At 45.5% G+C, this 17,315-nt stretch overlaps 2 protein-coding genes across 9 annotated transcripts in view; one reads left to right on the top strand and one right to left on the bottom strand.

The window, feature by feature from the left end:
- Positions 1-16,894, bottom strand: part of PCID2 (PCI domain containing 2) — a 51,902-nt gene extending 35,008 nt beyond the window's left edge. For 5 of the 8 annotated variants that reach the window (XR_013407781.1, XM_077974098.1, XM_077974097.1 and 2 more), the window contains exons 1-6: positions 16,836-16,894; positions 8,169-8,258; positions 5,974-6,047; positions 4,965-5,032; positions 3,984-4,023; positions 2,877-2,931 (exon numbers count right to left, since the gene is read on the bottom strand). Coding sequence is in view for 7 of the 8 variants with exons in the window: in XM_077974098.1 (XP_077830224.1) it covers positions 2,877-2,931; positions 3,984-4,023; positions 4,965-5,032; positions 5,974-6,047; positions 8,169-8,258; positions 16,836-16,871 (363 nt within the window). In the remaining variant the exon portion in view is untranslated. Of the gene's footprint in view, positions 1-2,876; positions 2,932-3,983; positions 4,029-4,807; positions 5,033-5,973; positions 6,048-8,168; positions 8,259-16,596 lie in introns of all 8 variants that reach the window. The other 3 variants (XM_077974102.1, XM_077974100.1, XM_077974103.1) reach the window with 3 other exon arrangements.
- Positions 16,895-16,957: 63 nt separating this feature from the next.
- CUL4A (cullin 4A) overlaps positions 16,958-17,315 on the top strand; it is a 57,446-nt gene continuing 57,088 nt past the window's right edge. The window contains exon 1 of the mRNA XM_077974086.1: positions 16,958-17,105. The gene's annotated coding sequence lies outside the window, so the exon portion shown is untranslated. The remainder of the gene's footprint in view (positions 17,106-17,315) is intronic.

Genomic DNA, 17,315 nt, shown 5'->3' on the forward strand with positions numbered 1-17,315 from the left:
CCTGTTTTTCTCTAAACTTCTCTCCTCGCTTCATTCCATTCATTTGATCTTCAATCACTGATACCCTTTCTTCCAGTTGATTGAATCGGTTACTGAAGCTTGTGCATTTGTCACGTAGTTCTCGTGCCATGGTTTTCATCTCCATCATGTCATTTACGGACTTCTCTACATTGGTTATTCTAGTTAGCCATTCGTCTAATCTTTTTTCAAGGTTTTTAGTTTCTTTGGGATGCGTTCAAACTTCCTCCTTTAGCTCAGAGAAGTTTGATCGTCTGAAGCCTTTTTCTCTCAGCTCGTCAGTCATTCTCTGTCCACCTTTGTTCCGCTGCTGGCGAGGAGCTGCATTCCTTTGGAGGGGGAGAGGCACTCTGATTTTTAGAATTTTCAGCTTTTCTGCTCTATTTTTTCCCCATCTTTGTGGTTTCATCTACCTTTGGTCTTTGATGATGGTGATGTACAGATGGGGTTTCGCTGTGGATGTCCTTTCTGTTTGTTAGTTTTCCTTCTAACAGTCAGGACCCTCAGCTGCAGGTCTGTTGGAGTTTGCTGGAGGTCTACTCCAGACCTGTTTGCCTGGGTATCAGCAGCGGAGGCTGCAGAAGAGTGAATACTGCTGAACAGCAAATGTTGCTGCCTGATTGTTCCTCTGGAAGCTTCGTCTCAGAGGGGTACCCGGCCGTGTGAGGTTTCAGTCTGCCCCTACTGGGGGATGCCTCCCAGTTAGGTTACTTGGGGGTCAGGGACCCACTTGAGGCAGTCTGTCTGTTCTCAGATCTCAAACTCTGTGCTTGAAGAATCACTACTCTCTCCAAAGCTGTCAGTCAGGGACATTTAAATCTGCAGAGGTTTTTGCTGCCTTTTGTTTGGCTATGCCCTGTCCCCAGAGTTGGAGTCTACAGAGGTAGGCAGGCCTCCTTGAGCTGCAGTGGGCTCCACCCAGTTCGAGCTTCCCGGCCACTTTGTTTACCTACTCAAGCCTCAGCAATGGCGGGTGCCCCCAAGCCTCACTGCCACCTTGCAGTTAGATCTCAGACTGCTGTGCTAGCAATGAGGGAGGCTCCATGGGCATGGGACCCTCTGAGCCAGGCACAGGATATAATCTCCTGGTGCCGCTTGCTAAGACCCTTGGAAAAGCGCAGTATCAGGGTGGGAGTGACCTGACTTTCCAGGTGCTGTGTGTCATGGTTTCCCTTAGCTAGGAAAGGGAATTCCCTTACCCCTTGCGCTTCCCGGGTGAGGCGATGCCTCGCCCTGCTTCAGCTCTCGCTTGATGGGCTGCACCCATTGTCCTGCACCCACTGTCTGACACGCCCCAGTGAGATGAACCTGGTACCTCAGTTGGAAATGCAGAAATCACCCGTCTTCGGCGTCGCTCACACTGGGAGCTGTAGCCTGGAACTGTTTCTATTCGGCCATCTTGGAACCCCCCTCCCTCCTCCCCCATTCTTCTTTATATTGCCTATTTCCTTGTTGAGACTTTAAATGTTTTCATTTGTTTCAAGCACGTTCTAAATTGCTTGCTGAATCAAGAGGGCTGTTTAAAATGCTTATTAGATAATTCCAACATCTGTGCAATCTCAGCATTGGTGTCTTCTGCTGAACGTCTTTTCTCATTCAAAATCTCAGGAAGTTGACATTTTCCTGGTAATCGGTGTCGATTAAATCCTGGACATTTGGGGCACTACGTGACAAGACTGTGGATCTTATTTATCTTCTTTTAGCAGGCCTCACGATGTAAGCAGAGAAACAGGCGCATCCCCTTTGCCACTGAATGGGGGAGGTCCAGGTCCCCTGCTGAGCCTCTGACATCCACCTAGCTCCTCATTGCTGCTAGCCCAGGGTGGAGGTCCTGGGCCACCCCCAGCCCGCACCACTTTGAAGATGGGGCGGGAGGGACCTGCGGACTTTTTGTGCCTGGCACTGCAGTGAGGCAGTGATGGTCAGAGTTCTGTCTTGCTGGACTGTCTTCCCAGGCTCCTGGTTTCCTTGGGGATTTTGTCTCTGCCTGACAGTGAAAGGCTTCAGGTTTCTAAGGCACCCAGTCCAGGACAGACAGGAGACAAAAGGGAAACCCGGAGACTCCCTACATCCAACTCTGAGCCCCATCCCCCTCTTCTCTCCACCTCCCATAGCCATGCCAGCCTGAAAACTCCCAGGGTTTTAACTGTTTTTAGCAGGCGCAATAGGGAGAAATCCATTGCATGCTGCCTAGAACTGAAGTCATCAATCATTTCTAAAACCGTAAAGGGGTCGTCCTAAAACCAAAAGGTAGACAAATGCTGCTCCATAATGGGGGCTTCTGTGAGTCCCCAAGGGGAAGTCACCTCCATAAAACCCAGGATCTCCCCTCACCCCAGGGAAGCCCCCTCCTACTGCCCAAATCTATATGAAGCTGAATTCTTTTCATCGGGGGAGCAGGCCACATCTTACAGGTGGAAGAGATGCAGAATAGCTCATTTGCTGTTGTTCCACTGACTTCATAAAAATAATACATACCATAAATGGTTAACGACAAAATGAAACCTCTCCCTCTGTATGAACAGTGTGGAAATCTGAGCAAATGTTTACTTAAATCTGTTTCTGTTAACCTAGAAAGAATAGTCAGTATCTGTTCTTTTGCTTCCTATACCAGACACATCTCAACTTCAATTCACTCCTCAAAACTTTTGGAAAGAATGACATGAAATTAAACAACAGTGTTTATTTTACCAAGTGTTAATTTTAAAACAAGTGTTTTATTGTTAAACATTTTATAAAATTTTAAACAATTTTCAAAATTTTATAAAAATTTAAACAATTTATAAAATTTTAAAACAAGTGTTAATTTAAAACCAAGTGTTAATTTTAAAACAATAATGACAGCAAATTAAACTTACATTATTAGCAAACACTCGAAGGTCAAGCGCTACTGCATACATGACGGGCAGAGCCCTGCAGGACAAAAAGTAAACAAGTGTGAGGGGCTATGAGACCCAAGATTCCATCCCCAGAGGTGGGAAGAACACAGACGCCCAGGACTACTATCCAGAATGGAGTCCACGCTTATCCAAAACTCTGACAGTTGTTTGCTTCCTCACTTTCTGTCCGGGTGGGCTGCAGGCCCCAAACTTCCTGATCATCCCAGGGCCTCACACTGCGGTGCTCCCCAACCCTGCCAAAGGCCCCAGCCCTGCTGCAGCTCCAGGCTCCCAGGATATCCGCCTCCCCTCAGCTTCCCACCAGTATCCAAACAGCACCACTAAAAAAGAAGTGGTTTGATCAGATTTCCTAACAGGAACCAGAATATGTAATACACAAAATGTCACAAAACAACTTTTACAGCCAACTGGCAAAACTGGACTGTTTTCATGTGCAAGTTTTTACGTTAAAAGATAAAAGCGTGGCAGGAGGCGGAGCTTGCAGTGAGCCGAGATCACGCCACTGCACTCCAGCCTGGGCAACTGAGCAAGACTCCGTCTCAAGAAAAGAAAAAAAAGATAAAAGGGTGGGTTTGTTTGCAAAAGGCCTTTGGTTACTTTAGTATAAACAAAATTCAGTATTTATCTATAGTTTGTTAATAAATCATAAAATTAAGAATTAGTTTGGCAAGGCATTTAAAAATACCACCATTATTATGTATTAGAACACCCCAAATGAACGGTAGTTGGTCTACCTCTTTTATCTAAAGTTTAAAACCAAAAGTTCAAAATTGACAACTGAAGGAAAAAACAGTATTTAATAAATATCTGGGGAAATGGACATGTGAAATAAAAATAATACTATATTTACACAGACACACTGCAAACAATGTGGCTGATCTACCATTTAAGTTTACTAGATTTGTAACTCCATTAACCTGTGTGGATATTACCATATGTCAACACAATGATTATTAAATATCCACATGGAAAATACAATATACATTTATTTAAAGCAAATTTGTAAAAAGATTCTACTTAAAAAAATTGCCATTTACGAATTCAGCTGTTTCTGTTCACACTTACCAGTTTTCTTCTTTGTGGGCCTGGAATGCTCGCAAGAATGATGTACTGTATTAAGGAAGATACGGCATATAAAGTTCAAACAATGCTATGTACGATTAAAGTAAAGAATAAGAATCTAAATTTTAAGGAATGTAGCTCACCCTTTAGCAGATTTATGTTACAACAATAGTAAGTTCTTGAAGGAAAAAAGGTATAAGCTCACATTACAAATATCTGTATCTCACTAGGCTCAAGTATACTAAACACACGTATTTCATACATATTGTCTCCTAAGTAAAAAAGACTTACAAGATTTTTTAAAATCAGCCATTTCAGATATTTTATTTGGTTTCTCTGAGCCCAGATGATCATGAGTTATATTTAAGTGCTTTAGAATCTGTAGCATAAGGCTGATTTTATCAACTCAAGAATTCTTGAATTCTAAGGAGGCTGTTAGCAAGTAGGCCAACTCTCTTCTGTGTATATTTAAACAAGGCGGTTAAAACGAAAAGACAAAATCTAGAGATACATACAAATCCTTAGAACACTCACCGATTCAGGCCTTAACTAAAGATACCCTTTACATGACTGAAGTAGGAATTGGTCTGGTTTAAGGTCTTCAGCCGCCACAATTCAATGCCGACGTGTATCTGACTCCACTCTTGTCCATCTCTGCCTGAATTCCGGATTTCTGATATTTCACCACAGGACTTAACCAGTCCCTGTAACTATACTTACTGCCTAAACCTTCTTCTTCTCAACAGGGTAAGATCCTTCTTTTTCACCAGGGTTCTTCCTTACTAAGTGACTGCATGAGTCTTCAGATCCATGCTAAATTTAAGTACCAGAGTGAAAGAGCTGAAAAGAGTTTCTCTTCCAAAACACTGTCATTCCTTTCTAACTGCAGAAGTGAGCAACTGGCCCAATGTTTCCGGGTCTCAAGTCCCAAGTAATCCACTGCATGCGTTCTACGCCGGACAGCTGCCATGAATGACAAAGGATATTGGACGATCACGGTCTGGCACTTGTATGCCTCTATGAAGTCATGATTCCCCACTGCGTAAGTGCACCTGGAGGAGAAAGAGAAACACGCTGTCACACGATAAAACCTAGCACTAGTTATGCAGCACACACAGCTCACTTCACTGTACAGGTCCCAGTGGTCCTGGGATGAAAGGGGTGAAGGAAGAAACACACAAATGGCTGAACACAAACAGCCGAGGATAAGAGGAGTCCCACGGTAAGCTCGGAGACTACACTTTCAAGCCCCAGAAGGACCCAGCTCCAGCAGGTTTATGAGTAACACGCTGATAACAGAGTATGACCCTTCCACGCTAGCAGGAGCTGACAATGACATTCAAACTGGATTCCCAGCTGGGTAATGTCAGTGTTAGTTCATCGTCCAATCTGGAACCGATCGCACACCGCACAGAGCCAGGACATCACAGGTGCTTTGTACTACAAGGAATACGGTAGTGCCCCAACTCTTCCAAAGACCCTGTGGGGTTCACAGGACATTCCTGCTCACAGACCCCACCCTGGTCCTGTAGCCTAGGCTGCTCTGAAAGACAGTAATCAAATCTCACATGACTATAAGGACACCATCTTCTGCCTGAAAAGATCCTTCAGAGGTAACACAGTAGACACGAAGTGTACATAAAAGCAGCATTGTTTGCTTTGCTCAACTCTAGTTCTTTCCCAGTAACGTAAAGAGCTTCAAAAAAGACATACTATTTCCACAAAAGGGGTAAGTGAATGGTTAGGCTCCACACTCTACTAAAAAGATCACTATCCAGGCACTACGGTAAATACTGTGATGTTAAAAATAGTATTACACAACTGATGTATAAAATTTTCACAGGCTTTATCAAAGTGAAATTACAAATGCATTTTCCTACTTTTTCAAAGTCAATTATTCACTGCTTCAAGCATAAGATAATGCAAGATAAAATACCCAGTTAATTCAGCAATTTCCAGATGTGTGTGTTTTTCTTCCTCCCCAACAGATTACCTTAAATGAGCTGCAAACATTTCATCATAAGGGGGTTCCAAGACTTGCTGACACTTCTCCTCTGGAGAGGCCATCTGATTTTAAAAAAGAAAAATGGCAAAAGTAAAATAAATAGGCACAGAAAGAATGTAACATATAGAAAGATATTTAAACCTGTTTCAAGAAAATTTATGCTTTATAGTTCACAGTAGCACTTTATATTTAAAACTCTAAATAAAAGGTTGAGGCTGTGAGCGTGGTGGCTCACGCCTGTAATCCCAGCACTTTGGGAGGGCGAGGTGGGCAGATCACTTGAGGCCAGAGGTTCAAGACCAGCCTGGCCAACATGGTGAAAGCCCGTTTCTACAAAAACATTACAAAAATTAGCCGGGTGTGGTGGTGCACACTGCTAATCCCAGCTACTCAGGAGGCTGGGCATGAGAATCGCTTGAACCTGGGTGCTGAAGGTTGCAGTAAGCCAAGATCGTGCCACTGCACTACCCGCTGGGCGACAGAGAGATACTCTGTCTCATAAATAAATGGTTCATTACTTCAACAAATATTTATCAATATTTCAGGGGAACAAGAGGCCCATGAATATAATTTAGTCTCGCCTTCTGCAGGTCAGAAAATATTCTAGGCACTTTCATATATATTTTAGTATTTAATAACCAGTCAGTCAAGAAATACTTGTTAAGTAACTATCACAGGTTTAGTAAGTGAGGTCTAACGAGTTACCGATGGTGCTATGCTAGGACTCACCCTTTTCGGCTTCCTGCTGAGAGCACCAGTCTCATCTCCTGGGCTACGCTAGCTGACATTTCTTTCTAAGTTTTCCTTTCCTCCTAACAGTCGAATTTTAGATAATCTGAACATCTCAATAGGTGAAGGTTAATTCTGTCAACTTGGCTGGCCATGGAGTCCCCAGACAATGTCATTTCTGGGAGCATCTGTGAGGGTGTTTCTGGATGACACTGGCAGTTGCACTAGCAGACTCAGGAAAGGTGATGGCCCTCCTCAGTGTGGACGGGCAGTGACCAATCTGATGAGGGCTTGAATAGAACAAGAGGTCGAGGAAGGAAGAATTCACTCCTTGTGTGGGACTTCTCGACCTCTATAATCACAGGACCCAGTTCCTCATACTAAACCTCTATAAATATCGATATATCCCATTGGCTCTGTTTCTCTGGAGAACCCGGACTAATACACAATAGATTACAGCACACTTTTTTTGTTTTGTTTTGTTTTCACAAAAGCAATGAGCCCGTGCTGATATGGTAAGACAGAAGAATGACAGTATCAGAAAAATCACCATTCTATAGTCCCTGGGGAACGAAACCACCAGAAGAAAGTTTACGGGGGGAATTTTACAATGAAGGGATCCATCTCAGACAGCCAACAGGACAGTGTATGTCCTCTCATGTGACACAATATGAAGCACACAGCACCAGCCATGGGGTGTTCTGGCCAAGGCGAGCTTGAGTCTCATCAAGTCTCTAGCACTAACTCCTACTTAGAGCAATGGTTTTCAACACTGTCTACACATAGAATCACATAGTATTGATTAGAAAAACAAAAACAAGCCTGCTGCTACTTCAGAGACTGATTTACCTGGTCTCAGTTGCAAATCTGTACACCACCAAACATAATCACCAATATATAAGCCCATTTTTCTTCCAAAAGAAAAATGCTGCTCCCAGTAGAAACACACCCCAATATGATAATGGGTGTCAATAAGGAAACAGGGCTTTACCAAATGTCCACAAGATTTTCTATAGAAAATACCACCTCAACATCATCTACGCCACAGATGACATGGAAACTCCATGTACAACTCCAGGCTGGGCCTTGGCTTGCCGGACTTTCTACTTAAATGGGAGACACCTGTGGTGCATGACGTCTATGGGGCTTTGGGAACGCACAGGCCTGGACAGAGTCTAAGCTCCGCCGTCTCTCCACCATCTCACTTCTCCAAACCTCAGAGAGCTGTGTAGGAATCAAACACAGGGGCAGGAGGTCCATATCACTACAGCGTACCCACACAGTCAGTGCTCCACAAATGAATTGAAATTACATAAATCATAAAGAAACTTTACAATTTTCAAATAAGAGTGACAATACTAGTTTTCTTCTTACTCAAACTCTACGTTTCTCTTAGGAAAGTGATTATCCTGTAATTCTCTGCAGACACCTGTGTGCACAGTTCTTTTACCTACTTGAAGTCGTGGGTTTGCAACATGAGGATGTTTAAAAGACACCAACTCTGCACAAGATGCTCCATCTCTGGTGTCGATGGCTTCGTACACCTGAAACATTTGAAAGGGAAACCTAAGTAGAAAATAAAATATTCTGTTCCAATAAAACCTACAACAATACATTGAATGCCACACAGGGGAAAATTCATTTTCCCCTAGTTTGAAAGGAGACAGAATAATCAAAATGTAACAGGGGGTCACTACTCCCTGCAGTGGATAAACAATAATTTCATTTCAAAATAGGATGTTCCTGGCTGGCTCAGGCCTGTAATCCCAGCACTTTGTGAGGCTGAGGAAGGATTGCTTGAGGCCAGGAGTTCGAGACCATCCTGGACAACACAGCAAGACCTGTCTCTTTAAAACAAACAGACACAAAAAAATAAAAACAGATGTTCCTGAAGCAAAAAAAAACAGGTCAAGCTAATAAAAATAAGTCAGTGGTTTATCAGGCAGCTCTTCATGAAGGTGAATTATTCTAGTTTTACTCGATCACACTGATATATGTTTGAAAATCCAAATATACAGCTTATGAAAAAGAAATCAGGTTAAAAACCACATATATCCAAAATTCAAAAAGCTTCCACTCAACCTTAATATAAAATAAAAGGAAAATGGAAATAGCTAAATAGATGACACATTCATATAATGCGATACTTGGCTGCTGTTATAACGAATAAAATAGATCTATACGTAGTAACATGAGAAAATGTCCACAATATGATGAATAAATGAAAAAAAAAGTTAACTGCAGGAAAACTGTATAACTTGATTTGGGAGAAAAAAGAAGAGAAAAATTATGTACAACATGTAAACACAGGAAAGAATGCAGGGCCTGGATCACACCACACCAGCTGACTACGCGGACCATGAGGTGGAGACTGGGAGACCCGGGAGCCTTTTGCCCTATCTAGCTCCTGCCACAACAGATATTTTATAATTAGAAAACCAAATATGCTTTTAAATTATATTTACAAAAAAAATGGCAGGGTGCGGTGACTCACGCCTGTAATCCCAGCACTTTGGGAGGCCGAGGCGGGCGGATCACGAGGTCAAGAGATCGAGACCCTCCTGGCTAACACACTGAAACCCCGTTTCTACTAAAAATACAAAAAAATTAGCTGGGCATGGTGGTGGCGCCTGTAGTCCCAGCTACTCAGGAGGCTGAGGCAGAATGGCATGAACCCAGGAGGTAGAGCTTGCAGTGAGCCAAGATGACGCCACTGCATTCCAGTCTGGGCCACAGAGTGAGACTCTGTCTCATAAAAAAAAAAAAAGACACAAAAATTCTAACTAAGCAAAAAGGCAAGCACAATGCTTTAGATACAGTATAATTTAACTATGAGAAATTTAAATATTTACATTTTATGGTAACACAAGACTGACCGGGGATGTCATAACATGGATGTGCAAATGGCCAAAAAGCACAAGCAGATGAGCTTCCTCTACACCCACCAGAGTACTTACAACTAGGAAGGCTGATGACGCCAAGTGTTGCCAGGAGCCTGAGGCAACCAGAAGGCTCACACATTGGTGGTGGGGTAAGTTGGGGTAAATTTTTAGAAGAAAATTGGTATTCTACTAAAGCAAGCAAATGCCTACTCTCTCACCCAGTAATCCTGTGCCCAGGAGTCTATACCCAGAAGAAAAGGAGATACATGCCACCAGTTCAACACGCTGGAGCCCAACTCCTCCTACCCCATTGTTCAACTCAGGGTATGACTGGGAGGCTGACACCACCTTCCTCAAGACTAACTTAAATGATAAGGAATTTCCCACCTGACTATTCCATACAACTACATATGCATTTACATTTTGAAACAGTAATCATACTTCCAGGACTTACAACTAGAAACAGAAGATATTTATACTCGGCTACATGTAATCACAAAATATTGGACACAAACTAAATATCCATCCATACAGACTGGCTGAATACTCTGTGAAACATCTATTTTGAGGCACACTATGCAACCATTTTTTGAAAATGAGGAAGATCTCTATGAATTTTCATGGAATAATTTCCAGGAAGATACAGTTAAGTGAAAAAAGCAAGTTGTAGAAGAGTATGTACAGAATGCTGCCTTTTGTATAAGAATGAAGGGAAACAAGAAAAATACGTGTTTATGTCTCTGTGTCACATGTACATCCCAAAAGGAAATACAGGATGGAGAAGGCAGAATCTAATGAAAATGATTATCTTTCTAGAGAGGGGGTAGAATGAGGTGAGAGAGAGATAGAAGGAAAGTTTCTGAGCACACCTTTAAACAGAACAGTTACTTACAACCCCGTTCAAGAAATAAAATAGAAAGACAAACCTTAAAATTGAAACAAATAGAAAATACATACCTAAGTGGATATCAGAAAAAAGAATATGAGTAACCTTTGAAAACAGTGGTTTGTGGGATTTGACTGTCCTTATTCTAAGGACAAAAAGACTGCCCAAAAAAAAAAAAAGAAATCCTGAATTTCATCATCACTGGGCAGATGTTGTTGGTGGCATGGGGGCCCGAATCCTGAACTGCTTGTGAGTGTAGTGGGTGGGCTGGTGTCGCTGGGACCACAGTTGTCAGTGAGAATGAGCAGCACTGGCACAGAGCAGAAGGGAGAGTCCCATGGGATTTGGGTTGGCGGTGTGAGCAGGAGCTTAACTTTTTCTTCAGCTGAAGCCATCTGAAGACTTCCAGGTTTTATGCCTTCATAGGGAAATTACAGCCATTCAGAGGCAGCCCTCCTGCCCCAGTCCATGTAAGGTCACAGGCTGCTGCTCAAGGTCACATCATATCCCAGCTCCTCACATTTTCAAAGTCACAATGGGTGCAAGATGATTTGGGCCCAAGTATTATGAAAACTAAGTTTCTCTTCATAGCCCTGGCCACAGGTTTAGGAATTTAATCTAAAAGACAGACAGATGGATACTAAGATCCTCAACTGTTTAGGGGAAAGGGTTAGGTTTCCTCTTTAAAATGACCATGCTAGAGATCAGTATTTTGCAATTTACAACATTGCATTTGCCAATCATCATCATCAAGCTGAAGGTGGCCCCAAGAAGACAACACTGGCATCTGCCCATCCTCTGCAGGAGGCTTTCCCGTGTCCCCTGCCCACTCCCTGCAAGAACTCACTGCTGCCCAGCTCCAAAGGGGCCTCATCTGGCTCCCTCGAGACCACCTGACCAGATGCAACGGAACAGCACCCTCAAGGACGAGGGAGGCGACTGCCTGGGCTGGGCAGGCACACAGGGTCTTCCCTGCTTGCCCTCCCATCAGTAGCTGGCCCTGGGCTGGAAGGTAAAATGACCGATCCCGCCCAGGTCTTGGTCTGCAGGTCCCCCAAGAAAACCAGTACTAGTCAGTTTAGCCCCAAAGAGGACATGCCTTCCAAAGTGGCCCTCCCTGCGCCGTGTGGGCATGCCTAGCCACAGGAGCCCCAACAGACTCCAACCTTGCTCAACTAAGGCGCTTCTGGCTAGAAAGCCGTTCTGGAGCCTGCTGGCCGAGCCGTGCTCTCTTTGGCTCCACACAAACAGGAGGTTCAAGCTAAGAGTTCCCCACAGCCACCCCTGCTTATGGTTCCAGGCACGCTGGGCCCCATACTGTGCAATCACTCGCACCACCCAGGGCCTTGCAGTGGGCCCAGCCCCAGGAGCCTAAGAGGCCTTGTTCTGGTTAACATCAGTACTCTGGTGACCGGTCACACTTGAGCACGATGTTCTGATGTCGCCAAGGCCTCCAGGGCTCTCTGCAGAGGGAACCTATGGGGCACTGAGAGTCCCAGACTTGGAGCAAGCACTGTGGGATGGAAGCATACTTCAATGACTGAACACACTGGGGACACAGTGGTCACGAAGGGATCAAACCCTGGAGTCCAGACACCGGGTCCCTCCAAGGAGAGGTGGAGACCCCTGCTGGGGGCACTCACTGGTAACCCTCTTTTGCCTGTGACCTCCCCGGGTGGTCCCTGCACATATGCAGGGTGATGTCACCACATCCTCAACTCCACTTGGCCACACCCACCTGGGCTGCACCCAGTGTCCCAGGTGTGACCTGACTAGAGGAGTGCTCAGTGCCACAGGGCCTTGAGTCCAAGGAGGGCCCCAGCTTGCTTGGTAGGCATGAATGTGTCCCAAGGGTGGTCCTATCAATGCCCCTGCCTCAATGACTAAATTGTGAGAAGGCTGGGGGTGTGAAGAGGAAAAGCAGGGATGGCAACAGACAGTACCAGCAAGCACTAAAAGTGCGACTGGCACCACAGTGGACGCAGGACCCCTAGCAGCCCAGCCACCTGGCCAATTCTTAACATCTCATGCTGCAGAGCCTTCAGCCCTCAACGGGACCACACAACCAGACTCCAAGTGAGCACCTTCTGAGCGGCACCCCCAGGCCTGGCTCACCAGGGGATGCTCCCTGGCTCTGGCCCCAGGAAGACTTTCTTGTGGCTGCTGCATGCCCCACACACCCACCAGTCTGGTCCACAGCGGGCACCATCTACTCCTGGAATTCAAAACTCTTTTAAAAATTCAAAATCGTTACAGGTCATGAATCTCTGAAGTCACTTCTGAGCAGTCAAACTTTCCAATTCCATAAACTCTTGAAAGGCAATATGAAGAACTGTTCAAGATTAAGGAGTAAAGTATGTAACTCAAAGCTGATTCCCTAAATAAAGGTGTTCACTACACCTGTAAAAAAGAGAGGTGTTCTTGGCAAAAGGAACATAATGAAGAAAATCTTTGGGACAAGAAAGATCATGGGGTGCCACAAGAAGATAACACTCCACACCCCGCAGGATGGCCATAATAGAAAAAATGGAAAAAACAAGTGTGGACAAGGAAGTGAAGACATTGCAACCCTCATACATTGCTGGTGAAAATGTAAAATGATGCAGCTAGCTGCTTTGGCATTTCTTCAAGAAGTTAAACACAGAATTACCATATGACTCAGCAATTCTACTCTTAGGTATATGCCAAAAAGAAAACAAAACATGTGCATGAATGTTCACAGCAGCAGCACAATAGCCAAAAAGAGGAAACAACCGAAGTGGTCCATCAACTGACGAATGGATAAACAAAATATTCCATATGATGCAGTATCATTAGCCATGAAAAGGAATGACACACTGATACACGCTCCAACACAGATGAACCCTGAAAACATGATGTAAGTAAAAGACACACAAAAGCCACATACTGAAATCACCACAATCAGCAAATCCACACAGACAGAAAGTAGATTAGCGGTTGATCGGCTCGGGGAGGCAGGAACAGGGAGTGACTGCTTAATGCTTACGACGTTTCCATTTGGGGTGACAAAAAAATTCTGGATAATGGTGATGGTTGTGCAATATTGTGAATGTACTTAATTGTGTACTTTAAAATGGTTAAATGGTAAATTTAAGTTATGAGTACTTCGGCGGGGGCCACGGTACATTCAGCACAAGTGAAATAAACCTTTAGACTGGTGACGCCAAGTTAACAGGTAAACAGACCAGATGATGTGTTAAAGCATCTGGAACTTTCCCTGGAGGAAACAGAGTCAATCAAGTTTTAGTAACAGAGGCAGATGCTCAACTCTTCTTCAATAAAATACCAGAACTATCATTTACTAAGCAAATGCATTTACTGTGTATTCATGGTCTTTTTTCCTCAAAACTTTCGTGAACCCTGTTTAGAGATGGAGAGTCACAGAAGTCGATAGGAGAAGTCACAGAAGGATGATAACTTGTCATCGTCCCAGAATTAGTAAAAATGCCAGGATTTCAGCTGAAGTCTTATTGTCTTTAAAGTCTATGCCCTCTTTGCTATGTTTCCCTTGGAAAGGGCAAAGTAAAGGAAACCATCAACCAGTGCCTGCAGCCGGTGGGTCCTGGCTGGGGAGCGTGTGGCAACAGATAAAGAAGGGATGGATTTGAGAGCCTTTGGAGATACATCCAGTTAGGTAAAGGACTAAAGGAGGAGTCAATGATTTCCCCCAACTTCCTAGCTTTGATGAATGTGCAAATGACGGTTTTATTCCCAAAGAGATACAGTTACATTGGCACCTATGTTCCTATACAACAAATCAAACATGCTGTGTTACCATGTGCAACAGGCTGCCGTTCTCTATCAAAGAGGCACCTATTATTTTTTTTTTTTTTTTTTTTTTTTTGAGACGGAGTCTCGCTGTGTCGCCCAGGCTGGAGTGCAGTGGCCGGATCTCAGCTCACTGCAAGCTCTGCCTCCCGGGTTCACGCCATTCTCCTGCCTCAGTCTCCCGAGTAGCTGGGACTACAGGCGCCCGCCACCTCGCCCAGCTAGTTTTTTATATTTTTTAGTAGAGATGGGGTTTCACCGTGTTAGCCAGGATGGTCTCGATCTCCTGACCTCGTGATCCGCCCGTCTCGGCCTCCCAAAGTGCTGGGATTACAGGCTTGAGCCACCGCGCCCGGCCGAGGCACCTATTTTTAAAAAATATTCAAGAATCTGTTAATATGGCCGGGCGCAGTGGCTCACTCCTGTAATCCCAGTACTTTGGGAGGCCGAGGCGGGCGGATCATGAGGTCAGGAGAATGAGACCATCCTGGCTAACACGGTGAAACCCTGTCTCTACTAAAAAAATACAAAAAATTAGCTGGGCAAGGTGGCGGGCGCCTGTAGTCCCAGCTACTCAGGAGGCTGAGGCAGGAGAATGGTGTGAACCCGGGAGGCGGAGCTTGCAGTGAGCCCAGATTGCGCCACTGCACTCCAGTCTGGAGGACAGAGCCAAACTCTGTCTCAAAAAAAAAAAAAAAAAAAAAAAAACTCTTAATACATAAAACCTAGGTAACATGCCAGTCCAACCAGAAATACTTTTATACATCAAAATTAGGAGGAAGTGGACTTTTCCTGTCTCACGTTAGTGGCTACACTGCCCTTTGTGGAGACGCAGGCATGCACATCTCTATAGAGGTCCATCCTGGGCCCAGCCCCTGTCCACTCTCTACTTGTTCCCTGGGTCACCCCTTCTCAGTCTTTCCCAACATGTTTATATCAAGGAGTCTCAGATTTGTATCTTTAACCCAAATCTGTCTGTTTAAACTTCAGCTTACACACATAGAGTAGAAGCTCGCTTACCAGTCTCACTTTAACTGACTTGAATTGGAATTATGACTCTCTCCAAACCCTTCCTGAAATACACGAGCTGATGCCCAAGGCATGATGAGGACTTCCAGCAAGTAGGCTTCACTCTAATACATTGCAAGCTTTTGCCAGCTTAGTTGTATGTGTTCTCATATCCAGATGTGTTTGTTCTCAAATCCATTTTTGCTAGCTGAACCTGTTACGGTAGTTATGTACTTTTAAGGTCATCAATGAAATATGAATGCAAAAGGAAGCAGTTGTTTCTCTATAAGCTAAGTTGCAAGTTTTTAAAAGGCTCACTTGAGTTTCTTAAAAAAAAAAAAGGTGTGGGGGAAAAATTGTAAAAGATTAAGAAAATTCTAAAGATAATCGTATCAAAGTGGTTCTTAAATGCCTATATCCTTAACTTTAAATAAACTTATATTGGAAAATGTTAACTCTGCAAAGATTAGGCCAAAACAGACAGCCTAAAGAAAAGGCCTTGGGCCTCCATCCAAAGATTGGCAAGTATCAAACTAGAGGTAAGCGGTTAAAAAAAAAAATTGGCAAGTGAACGTATACTTTCATGTTTTAAGTTAAAAGCATATATCCATCTTTTCGTGATTCCTGTTTTAACCAGTTTTCTCAATTAACCAAGCACCTGCTGGTCCCAATGATGTCAGACTTTTCGGCTGTCAAGTTCGTATCTTTACCTAGTTGTCAACAGATACCTCAAACTCAACATGCCCAAAACTTAATTTATTTCTCCCTCCAAATCCACTCTATTCATCTTTTTCCCAGACTACAAACCTGGGAATCATTCTTAACTCCTCGGTGTCCCTCAGCCCACCCATTCTTATTCACCACGTCCTGGTAATGTTTCCTTCAAATATTTTAAAAATCCATTCCCTATTTTTCCTATTCCTGTTACCACAGTGCTGGTTCTGAGGACAGGCATAGTTAAGTGGAAAGAATATGCGCTTTGAAGCCTGTAAGGCTGTTGAACAACACCCGTCAGACGCATCTACCGAGCGATATGAAGTGTGCATTGTGCTTGGAGAGTGAAGGGCGTTAAAACACAGCGAAGACCAGGGACACCAGCCCGGCCTGAAACACCGCCACAGCCTCGCGCTTACCCCTCCATCGCCTCCTGGAGTCCCCGAAGTCATCCCGCATCCTGCTGGGAAGCAGCGTCCACCCGACACAGCACCGCCCACACCGGGCCCTTGGCGCGGCTCGCAGGCCCTTCGGGCCCCCTGGGGGCGCGGCCACACACGCCAGCAATGAGGGCAGTGACCTGGAGCCCCCGCGTCTACTTACACCGCGACAACTCCGCGATCCACGGACACCGCCCGGCCCCCACGGCGGCCCTGCAGGGGAGCCCCGGCCGCCGCTGTTCGGCCTTTCAGTCGGCTCGCGCCGCTGCCCGCCGGGGACCCGGACAGAGGACAGGGGGCGAGGCGCGAAAGGAAGACGCCTGAGGGTCCAAGGCAGGAGGGGACACACGGAACACGCCGAGGGCCAGCCACACCGCCGCGCGCTCCCCGGCTAGGACCCACCTGCTGCAGGTACTGGTTGATGGTAATGTGTGCCATGGCAGCGCCGCCGAGCACAGAGCGCCACCCCCTACACCCCAAGCGGGACAGCTGGCGTCACTTCCTGCCCTCGGTCCGTCTGGGTCCCGGAGCCCCCGACCCCGTCTCCTGTGCGCAGGGTGGTTCCGGAGGGAGAATCCAGGGACCGGCTCGGCGACACGCTCGGGCTAAGGGGTCCCGGGGTCTTTCTGTCGGGCCCCCGTCCTCTCAGCCGGGACGCCAGCGACTCTGATTGTGTGTTCGGGCCCGCCCGGGCTGAGGGGTTTGGGGTCCAGTGGCGAGAACAGCCCCACTGCTAAAGTGCCTTTCACTGCGCTGTCCCCTCGACTGCCCCTTGTGAAAACGAGGCCGCGGATCACGCTCCGCGCCGGGCTGGGCCAGGGACTCGGGACGCGCGCGCCCGAGCGAGGGTGGAGGGGAGGGACATGGCGCGCGCTCCCGAGC

The sequence above is a fragment of the Macaca mulatta genome, chromosome 17, assembly GCF_049350105.2.
Source record: "Macaca mulatta isolate MMU2019108-1 chromosome 17, T2T-MMU8v2.0, whole genome shotgun sequence".
Lineage (NCBI taxonomy): Eukaryota > Metazoa > Chordata > Mammalia > Primates > Cercopithecidae > Macaca > Macaca mulatta.